Raw genomic sequence first — 27,688 nt, 5'->3', positions numbered from 1 at the left:
GGAAGAAGAGCACAGCCATGAGCCTGACCCGCTGCCTCCTGGGGGAGGGAGGGAGCTCAGTTCACAAATCAACCAGAACAAGTTCCTCCTGTCCCCAGGAGCCCCCCATCTGAAGAACACTCTGTGCTTGGCAACTGCAGACCCTCTCTCCAGCTTCCCTTGGCCCCTAACTAAGGGCCAATTCATGGCAAAACTTCAGAACAATCACTGGGATCCAAGGTGGCTGGTTTTCTGGAAATCCTTTTCTATCTCCCTCTGGTTACTGAGTGACAAACATTAATGTTGACTAATTTGGCTTCCTGCCTCCTGGTTGGTGCAGAAAGTGCTGTCATGGCCCTGGCCCATCAACCTCGATGAATTGAGAAGAAGTTGTAACAAAGCTGCTTTTGTGACAACAGCAACAATGTACTGGGCCCATTCCTGAACCAGATGATGGCATCTAGGCGCCAGGCTGGATCCTGGCCCTGCCAGCCTTAGCTTTTAGCAATGTGGCCCGTTAGCAGCTGCTGCCAACGCGGGTCCTCAGGGTTTACAGAGTCCTGCGAGGACCTTTAGGCTGAATCACCGAGTCCACACAATGCTGCCGGGAAGTTAGGCTCTGACACAACACCCCACCCCGGACAGACACCGCTGCTCTGTGGAATGTGTAGGGAGTGCTTGGGGGTGCTGAGGAGATACAGCTCCGATTCCCACCCACAGCCGAATCAGTCATTGGATAAACGCTGGACATCAAACACTCAATTTTGGCTGTTGGAGGTATTTAGTTTCTACAATTCAGAGCTTACTTATGTTCACACCTGGAAGAAGGCAGCGTTTAGTACATTTTGAAAACTGAGTCTTCAAAAGGAACCCACTCAGTACACTGTTTGCTTCTAGCATAAGACACTATAGACACTCACTTCATGCTTTTACTGACTTTCAAACTCCTGGCCGAATAGATCATTCTAATGTGTAACAGGCAGCTCTCGACCCGCCCAGTAGCCTATCTGTGGGGCAGGTGAAGCAGAAATGGCCAGCTATGGCTATGAGTTGAGGACAACACCTTCAGCACTAACCATCCAACACTTCCACTCACATTCACTGAACACCAGTGTGCATCAGACATCACGCACCAGGATATAGCCAGGGAAAGACAAGGTCCCGACTCTACAAGATGTACCACCTTCTGGGAAAATATTCAAGACATGAAACATGACAAACATGCTAAGGGTCACAAACTGGAAATTACAGGCAACACTGGGGGGATTACGTAGCAGAGAAGCAGCCGGCTACCTACTTACAATCTGGCTCCCCAGCAGGTTTGTTTAGGCGAGAGCTGGTATTTTTCTTCCTTAGTTTAGAAACTGGTCTTTTGGTTTATTCATAAAGTGGCCCTTGTGAAGTAGTTCAATATAAGTCAATCCACTTCCGATTTACTGCCATATAAAATCTGAGTGTACAAAGCCAAGGGCCAGGTCCTTGGAAAGTACCAAGGATTTCTACTCTCATCTTATCTAGTTGCAAGTTTGTTTTTCCTTATACTGAACTTCCTTTTCCAAAATACATTTAAGTTCAGAATCTTTTTGCTATTATTATTTTCCTAAATTATTTCATGGATAAGATACCGGTGGTCTTCCCCACGGTACAGTCAGTTATGCACCCTTACCAGCAGGGACATGTGAGAAATGCATCATTAGGTGATTTCTCCCAGTGCGAGCATCACAGAGTGCAATTAGACAAACCTAGATGGTATAGCCCACCACACACCTCGGCTCTATTGTATAGCCCATTGCTCCTAGGCTACAAGCCTGTATAGCACAATACTGCACAACACAACACAACATTAAATCAAGCACAAGAGAAAATGATGGAATCAAGAAATGTGGTAAACACAAGATGTAGAAGGCTGCTGTCAGCATAATACCACATACTGTTTTCAGCAAATGACTTTTTTTTATAAGTAGAAAGAGTATACTCTAAAATAACGATAAACAGCATAGTTTAGTAAATACATAAATCAGTAACATTGCCAGTTATTATTATCAAGTATTATGTACTATACACAATTACTTGTGTTATACTTTTATACAACTGGCAGTGCAGGTGTATTTACACCAACATCACCACAAATACATGAGCAATGTGTTGTGCTACAATGTCATTAGGGGATAAGGCTTTTTCAGTTCCATTATAGTCTTATGAGACCACCATTGTATACGTGGCCCATTCTTTTCTTTTTTAAAAAAATATATTTTTTTGCCGAAACCGGTTTGGCTCAGTGGATAGAGCGTCGGCCTTCGGACTCAAGGGTCCCAGGTTCGATTCCGGTCAAGGGCATGTACCTTGGTTGCGGGCACATCCCCAGTAGGAGGTGTGCAGGAGGAAGCTGATCGATGTTTCTAACTCTCTATTCCTCTCCCTTCCTCTCTGTAAAAAATCAATAAAATATATATATATAAAAAAATATATATATATATATTTTTTTTTTTTATTGATTTCAGATAAAGGAAGGGAGAGGGAGAAAGAGTTAGAAACATCAATAAGAGAATCATTGATGGGCTGCCTCTTGCACGCCCCCTACTGGGGACTGAACCCACAACCCAGCCATGTGCCCTAACCAGAAATCGAACCCAGGACCTCTTGGTCCATGGGATGATGCTCAATCCACTGAACCATACCAGCAGGGCTGTGTGGTCCATTCTTCATTGAAACATTATTGTGCAGCACATGACTGTACTATAATAATCTCAAGGCCAAATCTTTTAATTTAGGCTGGTTACTAGGTCCTGCGTGCAACAAGCATTTCCATTCACTCCTTCACCACTTGTTCATGAAATCTTAGAATGCACCAGTTCTGTGGCAAGAGCTGGCAAATGAAATGGACAAAGGTGACTTTTAAAAAGTAAAATGAGCCCTAGCCGGTTTGGCTCAGTGGATAGAGCGTTGGCCTGTGGACTGAAGAGTCCCAGGTTCGATTCCGGTCAAAGGTATATGCCTGGGTTGCAGGCTTGATCCCCAGTGGAGGATGTGCAGGAGACAGCCAATCAATGATTCTCTCTCATCATTGATTTTTCCATCTCTCTCTCCTTCTCCCTTCCTCTCTGAAATCAATAAAAATATGTATTTTTTAAAAAGTAAAAGGAGCCCTGGCTATGTAGCTCAGTTGGTTAGAGCCGTGGTCGGCAAACTGCGGCTCGCAAGCCACATGCAGCTCTTTGGCCCCTTGAGTGTGGCTCTTCCACAAAATACCACGGCCTGGGCGAGTCTATTTTGAAAAAGTGGCGTTAGAAGAAGTTTAAGTTTAAAAAATTTGGTTCTCAAAAGAAATTTCAATCGTTGTACTGTTGATATTTGGCTCTGTTGACTAATGAGTTTGCCGACCACTGGAGAGCATTGTCCTGATATGGCCAAGGTTGCGGATTCGATCCCTGGTCATACAAAAATCGACCAATGAATGCATGAATAAGTAGAACAACAAACTGATGTTTCTCTCTCTCTCTCTCTCTCTCTCTCTCTCTCTCTCTCCTCCCTCCCACCATCCCTCTCTAAAATCAATAAATTAAAAAAAAACAACTTTTTAAAATAAAAATGAAATGATATGATCCGAAAAAGAGATTAAAAAATTTATTTGGAGCACACAGAATTGTTACACAGCCTAAAACACTTGCTGTTTAGAAAGCCTTTAAATGGGGAATTTAGGGTGATTTTTAAACTTCTAAAGAATTCTAGGTCTCTTTAGTGGAAAACAATTTATATCAGTCCCAACAAGGTAGGGAGTGGTGAAAACACGGCTCACTTGAAATACTTGAATTTTACAATCATTAGCCCATTTCAGTGGAAAATATAAAGGCAACTAGCTAGAAATCGCACAACACCAAGGGCACTCGCAAGGAGGAGGGTAGCACCTCAGTCACGCAGAGCAGCCGACACCAGGAACGTGGTACTTTATGGGCTGCTTCACGGAAACAAAGGACTGAACTGGCTATGGACCGAAAAGGCAGACTGATCAGATGCTCAGAGCGACGGCTCTTCCACAAAGCCCCACACCATACACTGCACAGAAGGCAAGTTCAAAGAAATAGCACTGAGCATCGTTGCACCTTCCTGAGTGCATTAAGGCTCCTGTGAGCAACTGTGTGGCTTTCTCATGAACTTTCTGAAAACAAACAAACAAACAACAAAAATGCAGCACTTCCTATAATTACAGGTAGAGAAACTGAGGCAAAAAAATAAAGAATAACTGGAATGAAGAGAAACAGAAGCCTATTACTTAATTCGCTTCATCCCCAGGTTCCACTGTCTGTAAAAAAGGGAGTTAAGTTACCCATTTGCAAATTCCCAGTGAAAAATAAAATCAACCCAAACCCCATCTGATAAGGAGCCAAGATATCCGGCGGTCACCACCCGTCTCTCCATGCACTTCACTCAGAGGCAGAGCATGTGGCTCTCTGCTTTCTTCCTGCTCGATGAAGGGCAAGAGGTCCCGGGAACTGGTTACCAGTAATGCCCTAGGAACAGCATTACCGTGACCCAAAGCCCTGCTCGAGGGCTTAGGCTGGGCCCGGACCTACGTGCCTGCAGCAGCCCGACAGACAAGGTGGATGGGTTGGGGCAGGTTCTGGAATAGCCTCCGTGGTGATTCACCGCTCCTGACCACCCAGCAGTACTGTGCCTGTAGGGCGTCCCTCAGCTCACTTCCGGATTGCCCAAGAACTGCATCTGCTTCAGAGCAGAGCTTCTGAAGCTTTCAAAGTGGACACAACCCCCGTCAGTTCTAATTCTAAAGGTCTGGAGCAGGGCCTGAGATTCTGAATTCTACACACCCTTAAGCAATGCCCATCCTGCTGGTCTGAGAACCAGTTTGAGTAGCAAGGCTCTGAACTGTGTACTCCCCACCACTGGAGTAGACGAATCTCCTTGGGCACAGCTGTCCCTCACCCGTCTTTGGCCCTGCCCCTGCCCGCCTCCTCCTCCCTACCCAACACACTGTCAAATCACACTGTGTTCTGAAGGGGAGCAGTAACATGAACACCCTGAAGGTCATTCACTTTTGGTGTGAAAAATACGTTTTTTTCCCACAGACTGACTTTCCCAGTCACATAGAAAATAGGAGTTGGGCTATCAATGGGCCCAGAATCATGACGCAACCACTCCGGAAACTTTTTGTCAACAGCAACCCTCTGAAGTTAGCCATCAAGGTTAGCTGTAGCTTGGTCTCAGCAGGTTATCTAACTCTGCTATGTCCAGTCTCTTCTGGAATCCTTTTAGGTTTTCTAGCTATCCCACCCTTTTAAGAGTTCATTACAACTTCCTTAAAGGGTGCCAACCAAACCTGCACATGGTATTCCAGTTGTTGAACCATCACCGTTAAGTAAAATGTCAAATTACTTTGTATTTAGTAAGCAAGAGATAAGGGGAAGCGGCTGAGGATCTCGCCATCCCAGGATTAAAGATCTGCCCAGATAAATAAGACAGTCTCTCTATAAAGTCTATGTGGGAAGGCAGACTCATGGGCAGACATCCCCATTCATCATGTGCCAATGCATTGTTTTTCTTTGTAGATTCGTACTGGATGATGATGGACTGAAAGAACCATTATTTGGTTTCAGTGTGCTACTGTGCAACGATAAGGTCCCTGAACAATAGCCTTTTCTATACTGCACTTTCAAGACTACCCTCTAAAAATAACCCCCAAGGCACTCCAGGACAATATAGCCCTCACAAATTAAGTATGGAACCCTTAGCACAGCGAAGGCACACCCCTTGCCTCCCACCCTCTACTGGGGAAGGAAGCACATACATACCCAGTTTGGGGACAGGCTGCGTGTCCCAGAACTGGTAGCTTCTTTTGCTGGCCTCCTCCAATGTTTTGGCAGGTCCCTGGCCCACAGAAAACAGTTCAATGGCCTTCTGTATTTCCTGGATCCTCTCTGCTGGCAAAGAGTTCATCTAGACAAGACAAAGTCGGGGAGAGAAAAGGCTCATTATGTTAATAAATACTTTTGATTAATTATAGGTTCAACACTTAAAAGGAGTACAGCTTGCCTGGCCGGTGTGGCTCAGTGGTTGAGCTTCAGCCCATGAACCAGGAGGTCATGGTTCGATTCCAGTCAGGGCATATGCCCAGGTTGTGGGCTTGATCCCCAGTGGGAGGTATGTAGGAGGCAACCGTTCAGTGATTCTCTCTCATCATTGATGTTTCTCTCTCTCGCTCCCTCTCCCTGAAATCATCAATTAAAAAACACACAATATATTGAAGGGATACAACTCAAAGAAGGGGTATGATTCCTCTATCCCAATCCCAGAGGTCACATATTGTACAACTGGAGAAAGTTGCTGATGATGAGCAATATGATAGGGGGGTGTTTCCTGCAGGGTTTCTCCCCTTCTTGTGATGTTTGATGGCAGAATACATGTTCAGTGTAAAATTCCAAACAATGCAGGAATGTGTAATATATATAGAAAGTAAAAACCCAACAACCCCATCCCTCAAATATAATCCTTGTCATCAACAGTCTTAATTTGAGAGGTAGAAGAGGCAAATATAATTTCAGACTTTTTTACATGCAAGCTCCAAACACACACACACAATATTTCAAAAACTAAAATTGGATCATATAGTATTATTCTACAAACTGCTCTTCTTTAAACACTATGTCTAAGAGACCTACCCATGTGGCCACACAGACTTGCCCATTCTAACTACTGTGCATGGGCCACAGTTTATTTAGCCAACCCCCTACCAATGGGCATTCTGGTGGTTTTGTTCTTCAGTGTTACAAGCATGCTGCAATGAACTTTCTTGTACGTCGATTTTTGCTCATTTGGATATGTATTCCTGCAGGATAAATTCTAAGAAAGGAGGTTTGCTGGATTAACAGGTATGTACATTTGAAATTATAATATGTATTGTCAACTTTCCCCTAAAAACAGGTTAATAAACCAGTAAATATTGTTATGAGAACATGTTTCTCTAGACTCTCATAATAAAATTTACCAAATCTTAATCTCTGCCAATCTAGGAAAAAAAAAAAAGACTGCTTTCATTTTTCTTTCTTTCATTTTGAGTTTAATCGTCTTTTCATACACTGACTAAACATTTACATTTTTTCTTTGTGAACTGTCTACTCATTTCATTATTTTAAATTGATTAATATATTTATTTTCCCAGTTTATCTTTTTAAAAATGGTCTTTTTACTTTTTATAGATACGTTGTAATTTGTCATTTTTTTGATGGCTTCTGGTTCTTATCATTATTAAAAATATGCATAATTTTTTCTAACACTATTTCCCCCACTTAGATTGTGAAGGACAGGAAGACTATAAACAACATGTTTACATTGCCTTGGGAGTTAGGATTGTCAACATAAGACACGTTTAAGCCTGTAAGAATTTTTATGAATTTACTTGAGCTAAACTGACGACAAATGCCAGGAAGCAAAATCTCAACTGACTGAAAAAATGCTCCAGAGAATGGCAGTTACGTGCCTTATTTTATAAATTACAATCAAAGGAGGAAGTGTAAGGGGTTAAATAAAATCCACTGGTGATAGATTAGGGAAGCGGGAGAAAGTGGGGGAATCTCTGGGCCTGGATAAAAAGTAAACCTAATAAACACATACTTCTTTTACATTTGCAGGTATAGGATAGTTAACAATGAACATAACAACAACAACGAGGGATTTTGTGGTCTTTGCTCTGGTGCAGTGGGGAAGGAGGGAGGAAGGAAAGAAATTACAAACGGTGTGTTATCATAAATGTAGGTGCAAAAAGACCATAAGATAAGCTCAGTTAAGGTAAAGATTTATCGGGGAAGATACTGGCCTAGAACATGACTACCCACCATGACTCCTTTTCAGATAGAAAGTGTTTGTTCGTTTGTTTTTTTAATATATATTTTATTGATCTTTTACAGAGAGGAAGGGAGAGGGATAGAGAGCTAGAAACATTGATGAGAGTGAAGCATCGATCAGCTGTCTCCTGCGCACCCCCCCACTGGGGATGTGCCTGCAACCAAGGTACATGCCCTTGACTAGAATCGAACCTGGGACCCTTCAGTCCCCAGGCCGACACTCTATCCAATGAGCCAAACCAGCCAAGGCAAGTGTTTGTTTTTTTAATATATTTTTATTGATTTCAGAAAGGAAGGAAGAGGGAGAGATAGAAACATCAATGATGAGAAACACTGATTGGCTGCCTCCTGCACGCCCTCTACTGGGGACTGAGCCCACAACCCAGGCATGTGCCCTCAACCAGAATTGAACCGGCACCCTTTGGTCTGCAGGCTGACGCTCTATCCACTGAGCTAAACTGACGAGGGCCAGTTAGAAAGTTTTAATTTCAGACCATCCTATGTGGTTACTTTAGGCCTCTGAGCTTGTAAGGTCTGCCATGTAGGCCTCCCCTGAGCTTGTCTGATTTAGTATGTGGCCCCTTTCTCATCCACAGGATTATAAGTGATTTTAGTTTTCTTTCTCTTGCTATGATTCCCCCCTTAAATTCTCTACAATGAACTACTTCATTTTTATAAAGAAGGAAATGGAAGAGCTATGTAAATGGTGTTTTATTAATATTTTCTAATTTCAAAGAGAACCATTTTGATATAGGCTCAAGGTCACACCCTCCACCCCCGTGGAGTCACCCAAATACCCATCCCCAGACAAACAAAAATAAAAATAAAAATCCTAAAGCCAAAGCATAGGCTTAGGCTAGGATTCCTGACTGGAAAACCTAGGTGAGCCACCTCTCTCCTCTTTAGAACGGGAAGACCCCCACCTACCTTGTAGGGATGTTCAAGTGCCTGGCAAGAACCTAGCCAACGCTGTGGTCAATATGATGGCCTTTTTTTTCATAGGGGGTTTGATACTGAAAATAGTAAAAAATTACTTGAAGTCATATCTCAATAAGTTGGAGTATAACATTTGAGGCATGAAAGAAAGTGTAGGTAGATTGGAATGAGACCAAATTTCTCATGAGGCTTATAAACTGTTTGAGAGGCTATTCTAAAAGAGGAATTATGGGTATGTTATGAACTTCCCCCATCTAGTCTAAAGAGGATAGGACTAGCCCTGGTCGGTGTGGCTCAGTTGGTTGAGTATCATCCTGCACAACAAAAGGTCACTGGTTCAATTCCTGGTCAGGGCACGTACCCAGGTTGCGGGTTCCATCCCTGGTTGGGGTGTGTACGGGAGGCAACCAACCAGTTAAGCTCTCACATCAATGTTTCTCTCTCTCCCTCTCTCTTCCTCTTTCTCTAAAAATAAATTTTAAAGATATATTTAAAGAGGATAGTACTAACATGAAATAATAGGTTTTCTTTTTTTAAAATGTTGTTTTATTTACAAAACAAAACAATCCTTGCTAATACCTCCGGGTCCAGTCTTAGGTTGAAAACTCTAGGCCAGTGGTTCTAGCTAGTGGAACTGGGAAACTGACCGTGTGACTCATGATTTTCATTACAATGACTATGGCAGTGATGGCGAACCTATGACACGCGTGTCAGCACTGACACGCGTAGCCATTTCTGATGACACCTCAGCGGCCGCATGCCGAGGATGAAACATTTGCTGCTCCTGAGGATGAAACATTTGTGAAATAATGTTTTTTCCTCAAAGTGACACACTACCCGAGTTATGCTCAGTTTTTTGGCGAAGTTTGACACACCAAGCTCAAAAGGTTGCCCATCACTGGACTATGCATTAACCATTTGTACGCCATAAGCGGCAGACCTTTTAAAATTAAATTCAAAATATCATAGCAGTTAACTGGTTAAGAGAAAGCTTGCAATACATAAAGGTCTGCCTTAAAAAGAATAGGCCTCATATTCCCACAGTGGTGGGGACTTAGATGGAAAAGGCTGAGAACCACTGCTCTAGGTAACGGGCTGGCAGAGCGAAACTGCTCTCCACCCGGCACCTTGCACAGCACTACATGCAGTTATGTACCTGTGCATCCTCAGAGGACGCCATGCTTGGGAGTCAGTGTCTAACCTGCTGTGTCTTAAGGTATGAGAGCAGATTCATCACCTAGGTCTAGGGTGGCAGAGGGCGGCAGAGGGATCCAAGTCCTCCATCTCTAAGTAATACCAGTGGAGATGGTCAGTCTAAATCGTTTCTACACATTCACCCCAAACCCTTCTCATCTGAAAAATCAACTCTCAGTAGCAAGAAAACAGAGCCTCCTTGTTACCTTCACAGGCTGATCCTGGGCTGAATCTGTCTCGCTGCCTTTCTCTTTCTTCTTTTTTTGTTTCTTTTTCTTCTTTTTGGCTCCAGTGTCATTGGCTGGACTCAAACCACTGTAAAACAAGTAAATACCAATGCAGGGTTTAAAAAAAGAAAAATCATCTGTTTTGGGCTACACTGACAAAGAGCTTTCTGTGGAGCCAGACCTTCCTTAATCAAGCCTTTGGCTTCAGAGCAGACTAGAGAATCATCCAGGTTCCCAGAAGAGGCATTTGGAGGACACCAGAAAACACAGCTCTCCTCCTACTCCCACCAGCTCCCAGGGAGGGAGTGCTGTGCAAGGAATGTCCTATTTGTTTGAAAGGACTGTTTCTATTCTGGTTTTTATTTTCTATGATTATTTTCTTTAGACTGTCAGGTTGCTGGCACCAAAGGCAAATGATACCTGTTAACAGGGCATTCATACCACCAAGAGCCCTAAATTTAAAAGGATGACAGCCAATAATAGTCTTTGTGGCAACCCTTCCTCACCCCCACTCCTACCCTCCCAATGCATTAGCTTTAACGAGTTTCCCTGGCTGAATCTAAAGCACAAGGCAGTATTAGAAATGAAGGAAGCAACAAAGAAAAAGGTAATTTAACATTGCTGTGTCCAAAATAGTCACACAATCATGAAAAATGCCTAAATCAGGCCTGCAGGATTGAGGACAACTGTCAGCTGATTAAGACTGGGTGAAATCATAGTCAAAATCCAGGAGTAGGGATCCTGGGAAAAGTGAATCACCAGCCATTCCTGCACAAAGAGATTACGTGAAGCCTGAGGGTGAGTATGAACGTGGTAACACTCATGTCGTTTTCCTTCTGTGTGACACACCCAGCGAATGCAGCAAAAACAGTTTCTTAGCCACATTTAGGTTTTCTACCATCTCTTATGACTTTCTGTATTCTCTCTCAATATCTTCAGTGAGACACAAATCACATATTATACTGTTTCTTTGACATTTTCAATTCATTTGCTCTGAAATGTTTCTCCCAATTCTTGTTGATCTTAGGAAACAGTTTTGATTCTGGGTTTTCTTCATTTTACTGATGAATTTTAAGGTTCACCTTGCAGCTTGCATTCGCAATTACTGTTTGGTTTCTGCCACGTCTAAATTGATGTTGGCATTGCTAGCCTGGGAGTAATGCCTAGCATCTCTCTGCCATCCTCCTTGGAATTCTTCCATTAAAAAGTCAAAATTAATCATCATCTACTGGTTTCTTATGCTGTGGGATCAAACCTCTCCTCTGGGTTCCCCCTTGGATTTTCAGGCCCCAAACCAATTTTTATTTCTTGGATGGAAGGGGAGGTGGAAGCGTGGAGCTAGGAGGCCCAGGGTCCAGAGGGTGAGAGCCAGCAATTTGCAGCAGAGGCGAGGGAAAGGTTGGTTGCAGGATCCAGGGATGGGAGTGAGGAGAAAGAAGGGCTGAAGAAGACTCCAAAAGAGAGAGATGGAACATGGGAGCTCTCTCAAGGAGTGGTTGCCACCTGGCCCCAATCACAAAGCTGCCTGCCCAGAGCTTTACTGGAACTCTAGGTGAAGCTCTCATTGAGCCTTGGCTCAGACACTCCCACCGCAGACCACCCTACTCTTGCCTAGACTGTGGCTGCAACAGCTAATCCTCCCTCTTGGCTATCCACAGGCGCGTGGCGCACCCAGGCCAGGCCTACCCCTGCCCTGACCGTGGCCTGCGCATCATCTACTTTTCTCCTCAGTCACCAGCACATCCACGCGAACAGGCGGCCTGAGTGTGGAAAAGGCTTCAAACACAAGTATGCCCTGGAAGCCCATCAGCGGGTCCCTCACTCTGGCAAGACCCCAAGGTGGCAGCAGCCTGCAGCGGGCTTTCAGAGGCAATCCCTGATTTGGGAGGCCAGGATCCCTAGTTCATTTACAGTCCTTTCTGTGGGAAAGAGGAGGCAAGGCTTATGTGTCTGGGGGTAAGGAAAGGAAATGGGCATTTAAGGAAAACAAAGCTCTGTGTTAGGAAATGAGTAGAAGTGAGGGGGGCAGAGATGGTCCTTTGGGAGAAGGCTGGGATCAGAACTCATTTTCTGAGATTCCTGCTCCCACTTCCGAGTCCTACTTGAGATTTCTTCACGGCAAATGTTTCACCTAACTGGCTTTTCTTTCTGGATTATTCTCTCCCTTCGAGCATTCTGGTAGGTATCTGTTAGGTCAGAGGAATTCCAGAAGCCAATGCATGCAAACCGATGGTGACACAGATAACAGACTAGTGCACCAGACAGATGGCGACACAAATGCGGGTCCTCCCTGGAACCAGTGACAGACCAGGGCTCCAGGCAGATGGTGGTGCAGATATTGGCTCCATTCCTAGAACCCCTGCCCGCGGAGGAAATTCCACCCGCCCTCAGCTCATGGTCCTCCGCCCTCACTGAACACCTGTATAAAAAAAGTGACTAGGCTTACGCCCAGCACGACTTCCCTGGTCCTGATGTCCCTACCCTCAGGACCTGTGAACCTCGCCCGGGAGTGCAAGATTAAACTTCCTTTTGACTGGCCTGGACTCTCTGTCTTTGTTCCCTGCGCTTCGAACCTCACATTTGGTGCCGAAATCCGGGAGGGTGCGAGCACTCCATCTGACCATTCACGGTCCGGGGTGCCCCCTTCTCCTCTCTCTCTAGGATCCTCCGGCTTCTCCCCCAGCTTGGCAGCATCAGCGGTAAGTCCCGGCCCTTGCCGATCCCTGACGGTTGTCCAGCGTCTCTATACATAAACTGCGGCCCGCGTCACAGATTGCCTTCCGGGCATAGCCCTCCGGACCCCTCCAGGAGGGGTTCCGAACCTTGGGAGGTAGCGGAGACGTCCCTGCCGCCCCTCAGTTCTCTGGCCTTTTGGTCTCCGTCCGGACCCCGGGAGGTAGTGGAGACGTCCCTGCCGTCCCTCGGGTCCCCATCCGTAGCCTTGTCTGGACGACTGGGATGCTGGTCCTTTAGCCTCGGCTACTGACCTCAGGTATGGAGCATGGGTAATCAAAATTCTAAAAACCTGATCCGAGCACACCTCTAGGGTGCCTGCTCACCAATCTGGCTAAGCTAGGCCTGTCCCAGGATCTGCGCCCTAAACCCTTCATTTACTTCTGTAACGTGGCATGGCCTCAGTTTGAATTGGACAACAGGTCAAAATGGCCCAATAACGGGACTTTCGATTTTAACATCCTTACTGACCTCAGTAATTTCTGCCGGCAAACCGGGAAGTGGCATGAGATCCCATATGTCCAGGCCTTTTTCTATCTGCGCTCCTGTCCCTCCCTCTGCTCCTTCTGTTCCACAGCCCAGGTTCTCCTTGCTTGCGAGAAACCTCCTCTACCTACGGACACCCCTCCACTTTCTGCCTTATCTGAACGGCCCCCCGAAAATCTTTCCTCCCCTCTGACTCGTCCGCCTTCCTACCCAGGCCCTCTCCTCACAGCTTCTTCCGCCCCGCCGTCCGCTCCCTCCCTTCCCTCATCCTCCCCCACCCAACTTTCTCTTTTAGAATTTCCCCAGCTAGCCACCCACTTATCTCACAGTTGGCCCCAGATATTCAGAAAAAGTTAAAAAAAAGCTGAGGATGGCCCTCAGACCCCGGTCCGAGATCTAATGAACATGGCCTTTAAGGTTTTTAATGCCCGTGAGGAGCAGGCAGAGTTGGATCGGGAAGCCCGCCTTTGACAGAAGGTAAACCTGCAAACCCAAGCCCTGGTTGCGGCCCTGTGGCCGACGGCAGCCGCGCCTGGTCCCAAGGGGGCCGTGCGTGGTGGGGGTGCAACGAGAGGACTAACGCCACCTGGAGGATGCTTCAAGTGCAGAAATGAAGGCCACTGGGCAAGGCAGTGCTCCCGGCCCCAGGCTCCAACCAAGCCCTGCCCAGCGTTCGGTCAAAGCGGCCACTGGAAAAGTGACTGCCCCTGGAAAAGTGACGGGCCCTCTGCGTCTCAGCGTGGAGGGGCCGCCCTTCCAGGTCATGACCCACCGCTGGCCATGCTGGGATTGGCGGAAGACTGAAGATGCCTAGACTCTATGACCCCCATCACCCTCACCGAGCCCAGGGTAACGCTCAAGGTAGTGGGTAAGCCGGTCTCCTTCTCTGTCCTGCCCTCCTTTTCAAGGCCCCTTTTCCCTTCCACGATCTCGGTCATGGGTATTGACGGCAAATCCACCTGTCTGCTGGCCACCGGACCCTTCCGTCTCCCCGACGATAGCCCTATAACCCACTCGTTCCTAGTCATGCCTTCGTGCCCTGGGCCCCTTTTTAGGACGGGATATCCTCACCAAACTAGGGGCCACTCTGCAGCTCACTCAGAGCCCTTCAGCCTCCCTGCTTCTTCCCCACTCCACCTTTCCCAAAGAACAACTTTCTTGACTGCACAGACTTATCAGAAACTGAGATCATTATCTCTAGGAAAAATGCTGCGGTTTAAAATACAATTGGCTAGCCCTAACCGGTTTGGCTCAGTGGATAGAGCGTCGGCCTGCGGACTGAAAGGTCCCAGGTTCAATTACGGTCAAGGGCATGTACCTTGGTTGCGGGCACATCCCCAGTACAGGGTGTGCAGGAGGCAGCTGATCGATGTCTCTTTCTCATCGATGTTTCTAACTCTCTATCTCTCTCCCTTCCTCTCTGTAAAAAATCAATAAAATATATTTTAAAAAAAAATAAATAAATAAAATAAAATACAATCGGCTAGAGGCCTGGGAACAGGCTGCGGGGCCTGCTCCCTCCTCCCTCTGCCTTTTCTAAATATTTTAAAATAGTATACAATACTGAAACACTGATTGCTAGACATGTTTAGAAATACTTAATGGAAGGTCTGAGGCATGGTTATGCATTTTGAAGGACATAGAAGGAAGGTTTGAAGGCTAATTGGAAAGTGTGAACTTTGTGAAGGTTGTGTATGTGACGAGAAGGAAAAGAGAAATGTTGAAAGAAAGAAAGAAGTTCTAAATTAACTGTTGATAAGAATTGTACAAGGGCCATTTTACTCTGAGCAAGAAAGTGAGGCTTCAGTCTCCAAGCCAGGCAGGACAAGGTTGCTGGGTACTTCTTAAGCTAAACCAGAATATTCAGTGTCTAACCTCTTATCCAACCATCCAGGTCCCTGGCTTCCACTACTCCTTTCCTTCCCTACCTGCAAGGAAACTGCTGAGGTGGCGGCTGAGACCCTTATAACACACATAATCCCAAGGATCGGTCTCCCCACCTCCATACAATCAGACAACGGCCCAGCGTTTATATCAAGGGTCGTTCAGCAGGTTAGCACCTCTCTTGGCATCTCCTGGAAACTGCACATACCCTACCGCCCACAATCATCGGGTAAGGTCGAGAGGGCCAATGGCCTCCTTAAAGACCATCTAACTAAACTCTCTCTAGAAATTCGCAGCTCCTGGCCGGACCTCCTGCCCATGGCCCTGACCAGAATCCGGGCTACACCAAGGAGCCCCACCTTCTTAAGCCCCTTTGAACTCCTATATGGGAGACCCTTCTTGCTCAACCATCGTCTCCCTACTGACCCTCCTCTCCTGGCTCTTATCTTCCATACCTGTCTCTACTCAGGCAGCTGCTCCGGGAACACGCTGACAGGTTTCTGCCCAGGCCAGAACCAGCCGACCAAGGCTCCCGAGGACCAGCCCTCCAGCCGGGGGACTCAGTCCTCCTTAAGAATCTACATCCCAAGGCCTTGGAGCCCAGGTGGACGGGACCTCACACAGTAATCCTCTCAACCCCACCGCGGCCAAACTACTTGGCGATCCGTCGTGGCACCACCTCTCCAGACTCAAGAGGACCCCGGAGCAGCATGACTTCTATAAATGTGAGGTGTTGGGCCCCACTAAGGTCTGCCTTAGCCGCCCTCCCCCTCCTCCTTCTCCTCCCGGCCCTGGGCAACCTACACCCACCCGCTTATGTGTGGAGGTTCAAGGTCCATGAAGCCTGCGACGAGGACAGCACACAAGACTGCCGGGTGCTGGTGGGGTCTCAGGACTGCCCCCTGGCCGGCTGCCAGGCGGAGATCCTGATTGCCGTCTACCTCCAGTCAGTGTCCAACTGGGGCCGACCATATGTCTGTTTTGCTTACGACCAGCGGGACCCAGACAGGTGTAATCAAGACGTCAACACCTATGGGGGTTGCCGCTGGTCAGACTGTGTCATCCATGATGCCTATAATGAGGTCAGGTTTGGCCCCTTTTTCTGGAAGAATGGGACCTTCAACATCAGGGTCCGGGACCCCTGGGACCAACGATGGGTTGCAGGCGTTATGGGAAAACTATATGGGAGTGGTTGGAGCTTGACCCCTTCAGGGACCATCTACATCTCCCGGGAATATGTCTGGGCCCAGGAGGCCCAATTCCAGGTCTGACCAAGCTGAGTGAAGCGCTACATGCAAGACACTCCCGGGACAACTCTCTTTTCGGCTGGTTCCAAAGCCCCTTAGCTACCTGGACCCTACCCCTGATAGGGCCCCTAATTCTCACCTGTGTCTTTTTTCTCCTAGCCCCCTGCCTCCTCAAATTCATCCGCTCCCAGATCGCGGAGATGTCACGGGTGACTGTAAACCAGCTCCTGCTCCATCCCTACACTCGGCTGCCCTCGGATCTGCCTCTGCCTGACCCTGGCCTTTAACACCCCCCACTCTTCGCCCCTGGTCAGCAGGAAGTAGCCAGGACGATTTCGGCGCCCCCTATCACCAAAAGGCCGAGATGTTAGGTCAGAGGATTTCCAGAAGCCGATGCACGCAACCGATGGTGACACAGATAACAGACTAGGCACCAGACAGATGGCGACACAAATGCGGGTCCCTTCCTGAAACCCGTGACAGACCAGGGCTCCAGGCAAATGGTGGCGCAGATACTGGCTCCATTCCTGGAACCCCTGCCCGCGGTGGAAATTCCACCCGCCCTCAGCTCATGGTCCTCTGCCCTCACTGAACACCTGTATAAAAAAAGTGACTCTGCTCCCGCCCAGCGCGACTTCCCAGCCCTACCCTCAGGACCGGGGACCCTCGCCCGCCCGGGAGTGCAAGATTAAACTTCCTTTTGACTGGCCTGGACTCTCTGTCTTTGTTCCCTGCGCCGCGAACCTCACAGTATCTCTCCTCGTCCTCAGAAATGGGGTCCCTTAGACAAGAAAATCTATTAAAGGTGCTGGCACCCACCCCACTCTGGGAATCCCCACACTGGGTCTGTCCCCACCTGAGGGAAGCTCATCCAAGGATCCTGCCTTTTAGTCAGTGCAAGTGAAACATCTGGCAAGGAAACACATGTGGAACCAGGCCATTGTTGGCACTTTTTGGTCTTAAAGACCTAGAGGGGGTCACAGGAAAAACGCTTCAGGCGGGGATCTCTCCTGCCTCATGCTCACTCTGCACCCAGGGTGCAAAAGTATTAAGCTTAATGAATTTAAAATTTTCCCAAAACTTTTATGAATTAGTAACTGCAATGTTTTTTCTTCTTCAGAGATCTGCATGTTCCCTGGACTTTACATCTTTTGAATAAAGATGTATTCTTGGGCCACAGCACCTGGAAATACATAATGTTAGGGACTTTTTAAAAAAGAGTAAATTAGTTGTAATTAGATTTGAAATCAAGGCATAATATCTTTAGTCTAATTTTTTTCTGTAATGAGTCAATAATTCAGAAGTCTGCCGAAACCGGTTTGGCTCAGTGGATAGAGCATCAGCCTGCGGACTGAAAGGTCCCAGGTTCGATTCCGGTCAAGGGCATGTACCTTGGTTGTGGGCACATCCCCAGTAGGGGTTGTGCAAGAGGCAGCTGATCGATGTTTCTCTATCATCGATGTTTCTAACTCTCTATCCCTCTCTCTTCCTCTCTGTGAAAAATCAATAACATATATATATTAAAAAAATAATTCAGAAGTCTTTCTGATCCATTTAGATATGCCAGTCCTACTTTAGAACAAGAAACTGCTGAAGGAATAAGCAAGGAGGTAAGTAGGACTGAACATGTCTGCATGCCAGGTGTGGTACTGGGTGACTCAAATACGTCTTGTAACAAAAGATTGCTTCTTTGAACTTGGGTTCCAAAGATGATTATTAATGGGAACTGGGTGTTATTTTTACTTCACCACATAACCTCTCCTTAAGTAGCAGCCTTAGATTCCGGGTTCAGCTCAGTCCCCTCTAGCTGGGTGGCCTTAAGCATATTATTCAACATTTCTGCACCTAGTTTCTTCATTGTAAAATAAGGCTAATATCAGCTTCATAGGATTGTCTGAGATTGAAGAACAAATAAAATTTTTCAAAGATTCAAAAGAGTTGAAAGAATTTTGTGGTAAACATTCATGTCAATCACTTAGATTCTCCAATTAACCTAGATTCTTTTTTTTTTTTTTTGGTTGTTTTTGTTTTAAATATATTTTATTGATTTTTTACAGAGAGGAAGGAAGAGGGATAGAGAGTTAGAAACATCGATGAGAGAGAAACATCAATCAGCTGCCTCCTGCACACCCCCTACTGGGGATGTGCCCGCAACCAAGGTACATGCCCTTGACCAGAATCGAACCTGGGACCCTTCAGTCCACAGGCCAGCACTCTATCCACTGAGCCAAATCGGTTAGGGCTTAACCTAGATTCTTTAATCTTGTTATTTTTATTTTATCACGTCAGTCCATCTATCCCTCTACCCATTCATTTATCCATCTTATTTACTCTATTTCATAGTAAGTTATAGACATTATGCTTCACTCCTAAATACTTCAAAGTAAGGCTAAGCTTTATACGAAGAAACTTTAGCTCTTCCTTGAAGTTCAGATGTACCCTGCTAATTGACAAATAAAATTTATGAACCATAATTATCTCCTGTATATTTTATAATTTCTCATAATTAATTATCTGATCAAGATTCTTGAACAAATATTTACAATTCTGTGGGTAATAAAACAATTTGAAAACAAAACAAAACAGTCAAAATTAGGAGTTCAATCTGAGAGTACACTAAACCTTAATCTGTAGAATCAGCTAAACTCAGGATATTGTTTTAGCTGCATATTCTAGAAAACCAACTTTCAAAGAATTAAGACAGTATAAAATACATTTCCCATACATTATGGTAAATACCACTTAAGCTTTATTTTATAATTCAGAAAGCATTCATGGTCTTAAAATGCCTTGGGATCATTATGAATATCAATTATAATTTCATACTGTGTAGGGAGAAGGCGATCTGTAACCACATGCTGCCATTTCCTGTTGTAGAATGTCTTCTTCCGAATCCTGGTAGGAGCACTCAAATCCAGACTTCACACCCTTACACAAGGACTACAGTTACCTCCAATCTTTACTGGATCTCCTTGATTTCACCTTTCTGCATCATTTTAAAATCTTACAGCTGTGGGACTCGCCGCTGTGAAAGTGGCTTTCCATGTGTTCCTCCATGCCTGAAAGCCTACAGGGACAGCAGCTTCTTATGCTGGAAGGTATCAAGCCCAACTCTTCCCTAGGCCAGTGGTCGGCAAACTGCGGCTCGCTGACCACTGGGATAGGGGCTTAATCACAAGGAACAAAAGCCTGTAATTATTGGAATTAAGAATCTAGGTCAGTGGTCCGCAAACTCATTAGTCAACAGAGCGGCAAACCGCGGCTCTTGGCTCGAGAGCAGCAGTTTGCCGACCACTGCCTTAGGCCACTGACACTCAGAGCCCATCTGTTCATCCACCCTTACCTCCCCCTGCTCTGGAATAACTGTGCTGCCACCTGTCTGGCCATGTTCTCTCATCAGGTTCCTGATGCAAAGACTGGGAAATCAGGAAGATCCAGTGAAGGCTGGAGGTTACTTTATTCCAAATGTAAGGTCATGAAGTTACATGCAAGTGCACCCTCCTACCTATTATATCAATGAGATAAAGAAGGCATATCATGGAAGAAAGACTGATAACGTTCAGAGGAGGAATTAGATGAACTCCATAAAACCAGATGCTCAGCAAAACCCCCAAGGCCATAGCAAAAAACAGGAAGCATAAAGTCATTTATGCCCTGAAGATAATTTTTTCTTTTACTAACTCAATTTTGTTACCACACAGAGGTCCATTTGCAGCCTATGACAACGCTGTGGTTTTCTTTTCCCAGAGACAGTCTCACTTCAATCTCAGAATTATATGCAGCATTAGAAGGTTTAAAAACTGGTTGATATTAGGAGACAAACCATCATTCCATTGCTGATACAATTTACAAATCCTTATTCATCCAGTGGTCGGTTTGCCGCTGTTGACTAATGAGTTTGCCGACCACTGTTTTAGCATATGGAATGAATTCTCTGGTCTCTGTATATCAATTACCTTAAGAGTAATTTTTTTATATAATTCTATAGAAAAAAGAATCAAAGGTCAAGGTGAATCACTGTTATGTAGTAACCAATTGGATACTTACTAAACACAACTTCACATAAGGAAGAGAGAAGATACTTCCTCCAACTTCAGACATCGTTACCGGTGTGCAAATCACTAAAACACTACCTTCCTGCCTTTGTTTGCTCTTGCTCTTCAGTGGAGACACTTCTATGAAGCCATCTCCTCAACAACTCCATTTTTGTGGAAGGATCTTGGGCTGAACTCTTGTTCTGTTTTATGCATTATTGATACTAGTGCTGGCAAACTCCAAGATCCAAACTAAAATCATTTCCTTGTATTGGCTTGACTTTGCACATGCAGCTACTGAGCAACAATCCTGTTTCAACTTGTACATCAAGCCTACAGAGACAGCTGAAGAACAAAGCGAAGTTTTCTTAAAAAGCCATTTTTATGAGCTCCCAGGTACTGAGCCATAGCCATGAGAACACGTTACGAGCTCAGCATGCTCTCACAGCCAACATCCCAAATAGAATAGAGAAGAGACTTCCAAGGAGCCCACTAGGGTTAGCTTTTAAGGTGATTGTAATTATTCACAAGTAACCAAGCTCAGAGACCTTGAAAGTAGATCTTCAAGAAACGTAGGAAGCCAGTATCATTTCACAGAAGAATGGCCTCCATTTGGATTTGGGGATAACCAAACCAGAGAACCCCACAGAGGCCAGGCTAGCCTTCTCTAAGAATTGGGCATCATGTTTAAAGGAACCTGAAGTTCACAGGGACTGGGTAGGTGTCCCAGGGCATGCTGGGATTCTACAAATTAACACAGAAATCTCTGAGAGTTCTCTAAGCTTGCTGGTCACCTTAACATACTCCAAAGAGATCGACCAGACCTTGGAATACAAAAAAATCAAAATCTAACTTTGGTTCATTTGGTTCCAAAATAATGAGCAGAGAATTAGTGAAATTTGCCCTTTTTTTGGGGTTGGGGCTGGGGGGCGGATGTTGGGGGAGTGATGTGTGCCTGCAATGGAAAGGGATGTGGGAGTTCACAGAAAAATTTTGAAATTTACATTCTAAAGTAAAGTTGATCAACCCAGTCATTAACGAACAACCTAGCGAACATGGGACGAATTAGCAGAATGACAGACCCAGAGGCCAAAATATTCTAAATTCAAACATATAAGAAATCCTATGGATGCTGTGGTAGAAAGTTAGGGCTGGGGGAGGGGATGGAAAATGAACCTCAGTACTTATTTCTAGAAATAGAATGCAGTGCCAGGGTTTATGCGTGGGTGGGAGGGAAGGGCAAGCTGACAGATGAACAACAGGAGCAGCAAACTTCCAGACAAGATGAGTAGTAAGCATCTTAACCGGGACCTCCTCTCAATCCCACTGAATGACAAAATCCACTCCAAGGTGCGTGGCTGAGGAACAGAAAGCTGTTACTGTGGGCTCTAACCACCAGAGCTGGAAGGAATCTCAGGGCTATCTAACTTAACTTGTTTACAGACAGGAAACCAAGACCCAAGATGTGAGGCAAATTGGTCATCAATTAACCAATTAGTACCCAGAGAAAGGCCACCAATCTCTAAAGACCTGGCCCATTCCTCCCCCAACACTAGTCTTATTCCCTGTGAGAATTTAGCTGAGCATCTCCAAAGCCAAAAGAACACTGTTTCATCACACTGTTTTTATACGGAAAGCCTCCCTCCTCTGCGTACTAGATGTCCCCTTGATGCCTGATTTAAGAGTCTAATCTCCCAAACAATTTAATACTTTATATATAATAATGTGCTGCTTCCTGGCTTCCCAATGAAATTAAAAAGTTCCTAAGTGTTGTGACCACATCTTTACAGCTGTTCTAGTTGTGCTGAGCACACAGCTAAAAACTCAACAAATATATGCTTGACTGACACTTTCCAGGCATAATGGACTAAAATACAACTCTGAAAAGCTAGAGCTTAAAAGAGGGTCAGAAAACATCATTAGTAATGTTTCCATAGGACAGCTATATTAATATTCTATGAAAGCAGTGGACATGCTGTGCTCATTAGAGCTACTGGTTAAGATTTTAAATGATCAACTTTATTTGTTGCTTCTCTCTCCTTAGCACCTATCCTATTCCTGTAAGAGTTAAAACAAAAAATCTCCACTATAACTACATCAAATGGTTCCAATGTCTTCAACACAGACCACGGGTTTAGTTTTAATTATGAGATCAACAGGAAAAAAGAGTCCAGAAAATAAAATTCACAATTTTCAGTCACTTACCCCCCTAAAAACTGGAAATGAACTCTTTGGGCTAAAATTCAAAATTTCCAGAGAACCTTACTAGATAAATCCTAGCCTCTAATATCCTCTTGACTCCACTTTTAGACATCAGGAAATCCTTCTGCAGATCAATTTACTCATGAGGTATGATACGTTCAGCAATCCTCTTAGTACTCAGCAGGCTCAAGGAGAGGTGAACAAAGTGGCATTTACACGAGTGCCCAAGTAGAAACCGCATGGTCTGAATCAGGAATCGCTGCCTACCCTCTCTACTGCTGTGACTGCAGGATCACGTAATGCAAACTCTGCAAATTTCCACCAATCGGTTATTTATGTAAGAAACTGCTTGTGAATCCTGCATGACAGAAAAAACACTCAGGACGCCATCAAGGTACCCTAGGAGGCCTGTGGAAGACAGCAGGTTGTGGGAAGGGATTACAAAAGATTGCTTTTACTGCCACCCTCTGCCCTCTCCGGGCTAGTTAGCCAGAATTTTGAGGATGAACAAGCCAATTCCTGTCATAAAGGAAAACTGTGGGTTTTTTGTTTTTGTCTGTTTTTTTTTTTTTTTTTCAAGCTCTAATATACTCAAGAGCTTAAAATGGGAATGAGACAGAAATGTAAATTCCATAACCTCTGGGTTGGTGTGGTGAGCTAGACTGTAACCTGGCAACTCCGAGGTCAAGTCAAATGCTATTCAGAGACCATTTTCAGTAATTTTCTGAGCAATGACTCAATAAAGGCAGCAATTTCACACACTAGAATGACCTCTGAAAAAAATTCTGGTCCATAAAGGAGAGTTTACAGGGGCCACCTTTAAGCCGCCTCCATCACCAATTGGCTTCCTAGTTAGGGTGAGTCCCTGGGTTACTGAATGGATCCAAAGACAGGACTCACAGTCTTACGGAGTCAGGATGTAGAAGTCAATGCAGCAGGGAGAAGAAATCTGTAAGTTCATAATGGGTCTTTCAGGGTGTCATATGGAGAGGTGAAGATGCAAATCCCAAGCCTCATTACATAAGCTAAACCAGTTATAACGGAAGGCTAGCTGAGATAATCCATGCAAAGGGCTCAGCGATGTCCAAGTGCCCAGCACACAGTAATAACAACCAAGTATAACATTTACTGAACACTTAACAACAGTGAATCCTCCTCAGTTGCCTCCCAAAGTCAGTAGCAGTAGAAAAATTCTGAAGGACTAACCCCACTGGAGAATTTAGTTTCTTTGTGTGTGTGTGCCCTCAATAGAAAACACTGTGTTCAGTGTGCCCTAAATGCAACAATCACAAAGCACCCTCCTTGAAAAATCAGAAGAGAGGCTAGCAGGGTAGAGATTTAAAATAAACAGTTAAAGAGGAAAAGCTAAAGAAGCATCCTCCTCAAGTTACTAAATCTATGGTCCTAAAATCGATAAACTTCGCAGGGGAAGGGTTAACTGCAGACTTAGTAAAGCTGGGAAATTTTGGAGTGAGCACATTAAACAATGTGAAAAATCAGCAAAACTTGTTTGCCCCGAGCAGCAGCCTCCCTGAAATAGGCTCTAATTTTTCATTTCTTCTGCTTTCCAGTCTCTTCTCTTTGAAGCAGCTCTTGATTAGTTTCTTTTTAATTGCCACTTAATTGGAAAATAAAATTAGAACACTTATTTGATATCAGTGATGAGGCTTCTCTTTTCATTTCTGTTTTGATCTAGTTTTGAAAAACCAAAAGCTGAAGAGAGCGATTAAGAAACTAAAAGATTTCTTCTTTCCAAGAGCTAGATGCAGTTATAAGCCATCAAATAAATATGGAAAGAACAACTCTTTGGAGAATCTGAATAAATAAATAAAAAGCAAGTAAGGATAGCTTATGGAATTCCTTTAAAAAAAGACCATTCTTTTCTGTTAAGTTTCTTCATACGGGATAATAACGCATAAATAGGAAGGAGGAAAGCTTTTCAGAACCCATCTTAACCTGTCCCCTTGGAGTAAGAGAACAGGATGGAAAAGAGACCCTTATTAAAGGGTTCTTGACCCATGGCTTAACAGCATCTCAATGGTATAGATGACATTGCAAAATAAATGCCAAACACTCCTAGGAACCAAAGAGTTTAAAAGTAATTTCCTGTTCCAAAACAGCCAGATAAATATTACCTATTTGGTACCAAATATTACCAAAATCTGCCAGCTGGTAAGGTTTATTCTTTAGTGATACTTCCTGGAAAGCCTTTCATGAAAAACAAACAAGCAAATGAACCATATATGTAGATGAATCATGAACTGCTGGGGGATGTGGCATAAAAATGATCTTAAGTCTGACCCTCCTCTCAATTGCTGAGGGTAATTAACTTATATCAGGCAAGTACCAGGGTAAAAATACTGCCCTCCTTTTCTCTGTTGAGTGAATAAAAAAAAAAAAAAGCAGACAGAAAAACTGCAGTTAGATACATCAATATACACACACACACAATGTATATGTATGCATGTGCACTTACACATTTATATGTACATATGAAATTTAGACTCACCAAATGTTTAATTAGGGAAGAAAAACATGACAAGAAAAGTCAAGAACTAAACTTATACACAAAGGAACATGAGAAACTAGCACAACTGAATTTCCTGTTATTCCAGTGCATGAATGTAGCTCATTTCATTAATATAAAGCACTGTGAGCCCATCCTGAAAGAAAGGCCTAAGAGAATAATGGTTAGTTTGAACTAATTGCATATTATACTTTAAAATTATGAGCATCAAAGGGAGATATTCCCCTCCAACTTTTATGTCACTTTTGAAAACATTTTAAATAATACAAGTAAAGACAATAAAATTTTCAAGAAGCCAAAAAGCAGTGGAAAACTTCCACAGGGAATTGGGGGATCATTGATTGTCAAAGGTATTTCACAGAATCTGTAGTAAGGTTTACAATGGGACTTATTTGAGGACAGAAAGTGTACATGTAAGAAAAATCTGACATCCTTCCCCTCAGTGAGCAGAAATGAAACTCCACTAACATTGGGCTAAGAACTTTAACACTTGCCATTCATTCATTCAGCAAATATTCATTAAGGCACACTAAGAGCCAGGCATCTCAGGCACCTGAGAGTCAGGTGAGGCACAGACTAGACACATATGTTGCTGAACTAATGTTAAGATAAAAGTTACAAAAAATATAGTACGTGATCAGGGCAGGCAGGCAAGCTGGGAGAAGGAAGATTTGAAGACTAAGAGGGAGGGGGAAGACTTCATTCCAAATGCTATGTCATTTAATCCCTACAACTAAAGGTTAAGTAACTTTCCCAAGGTCATAGATTATTAAGTGTCAGAACCAGGTTTTTACTCAGGGTTTTTGTCGTTGTTTTAAAATGTTTTTATTGATTTTAGAGAGAGAGGAAGGGAGAGGGGGAGAGAGAGAAACATCAATCGGTTGCCTCCCATACGCAATCCGACCAGGGACAGAATCCATAACCGGGGCATGTGCCCTAACCAGGAATCGAACCCGAGACCCTTCAGTGCACAGGACCAGGCGCAACCAAATGAGCCACACAGGCCAGGGCTGACCCCAGGTTTGAATGACTCCAAAGTGTATGCTTTTCCTACCGTGCCACACAGCTTCTTCCCAAAACCGTTTACTCTGACAATTAACGGGAAAATGTTGAGTCTACCTCAGAATCTAAATGCCAAAACTAGACTCTGTCCTCCAGGCTGGGTCCTTTGGTTCTCACCTGCCACCTCCAAACTCATTTATTATAAAGACCTCTAGGTTCCAGATGCTAATAAACTTAGTCTGTTCACCCAGATTACAACTGTAAACAAAACAACCAGCAATAAAAGAAACCCATTCAAAGTTTTTCAAGGTTACCACTTTGTTATACCTTAATAAACCAGGGCAGTTTTGCAAAATGATTCATAGATTACAGGGAACAAAACCCATTAATGAGCTATAGACACTGGTCAGAGCAACCGTTTAGCAGAAAAAAATAAAATAAAAGCAACTACACATAGAGCAAAGAAACTGTCCTTTCACTTCTGAAATGACTTTCTAATTCAACAACGCTCATTCAGAAGGGCTGCACTTTCCCTTCTTTCTGTTTCTCCTATTTCCTCTTTCTCAGCTCTTCCATTCTTAGGAATCCCAAACTTCAAAACAAGGTTTTTATTACCTTAGATCTGTTGTGAGTTATAGCAAAAGAACAGTCTTATGAAACCAAAACAGACAAGCTTCCTTTTCTCTACCTTCTTCCCATTTTTAATGTTGGCTGAGAAACAGAAAGATCTTTTAACCTGAGGGTTCATCACAGGTGGATTATAAGCCACTTTAATAATCCTATGTTCTCTCGGAATTTTTTTAAAAAAGTTTATCCAAAGACATCAACCTTCTACCTTTACCTCCAGCAATACCATCAATACTGCAAATGACAAGATGGCTATGAAAATCAGACCACAGATTTGGCCAAAGTTATACATTCAAAACAGTCTTTCATGACTTTCCATTAAAATTACATAAATATAAATATAGATACAGACAGGGAGAGTGAGCATCAGCACCAGCCACTGTAGCCATGTGAAGAGGAATGACAGGGTGTGGCTAACAAGAGTGAAAACTGATTTGGAAACAGAATTCAACATTCAAACGCCTGATACATTTCTTCTGCCCGAGGAACATACAGTTACCTGTGGGCAAGACCCTAGAGTACAGGAGATGCAGTATGAAACCCACTTCCAAACACTGTCCAAGAAGCACCATCACTCAATTTCTTGAAGCTTGAGGCGACTTCGCAAAGTTAACAGAACCAATATGCCGGAAGACCTAATTATATATTGTTCAGGAAAGTTGTGAATTATTTGGAGCAACAGACACCGTAAACACCAAAACATTATTACACAGTAGTTGTGTAGGGTTTATAAGGTGAGTTAATATTTGGAGATCCT

General features: G+C 44.3%; 1 protein-coding gene and 1 long non-coding RNA gene across 2 annotated transcripts in view; both read right to left on the bottom strand.

Moving 5' to 3' along the window:
- NMT1 (N-myristoyltransferase 1) overlaps nucleotides 1–27,688 on the bottom strand; it is a 40,612-nt gene that overhangs the window by 12,275 nt on the left and 649 nt on the right. The window contains exons 2-3 of the mRNA XM_008149245.3: nucleotides 10,169–10,277; nucleotides 5,784–5,928 (exon numbers count right to left, since the gene is read on the bottom strand). Coding sequence (XP_008147467.2) covers nucleotides 5,784–5,928; nucleotides 10,169–10,277 — 254 coding nt within the window. The remainder of the gene's footprint in view (nucleotides 1–5,783; nucleotides 5,929–10,168; nucleotides 10,278–27,688) is intronic.
- Nucleotides 8–4,000, bottom strand: LOC129147331 (uncharacterized). The gene is made up of 3 exons (XR_008554701.1): nucleotides 3,885–4,000; nucleotides 1,076–1,165; nucleotides 8–38 (listed from the first exon to the last, which is right to left on the bottom strand). It is a non-coding gene; the product is annotated as an uncharacterized LOC129147331 (long non-coding RNA).

This window comes from Eptesicus fuscus, chromosome 20 (genome assembly GCF_027574615.1).
Source record: "Eptesicus fuscus isolate TK198812 chromosome 20, DD_ASM_mEF_20220401, whole genome shotgun sequence".
In the NCBI taxonomy this organism is placed as follows: Eukaryota; Metazoa; Chordata; class Mammalia; order Chiroptera; family Vespertilionidae; genus Eptesicus; species Eptesicus fuscus.
Note: the sequence above shows the minus strand (reverse complement) of the source record. Positions and strands in the feature narration are given on the sequence as shown.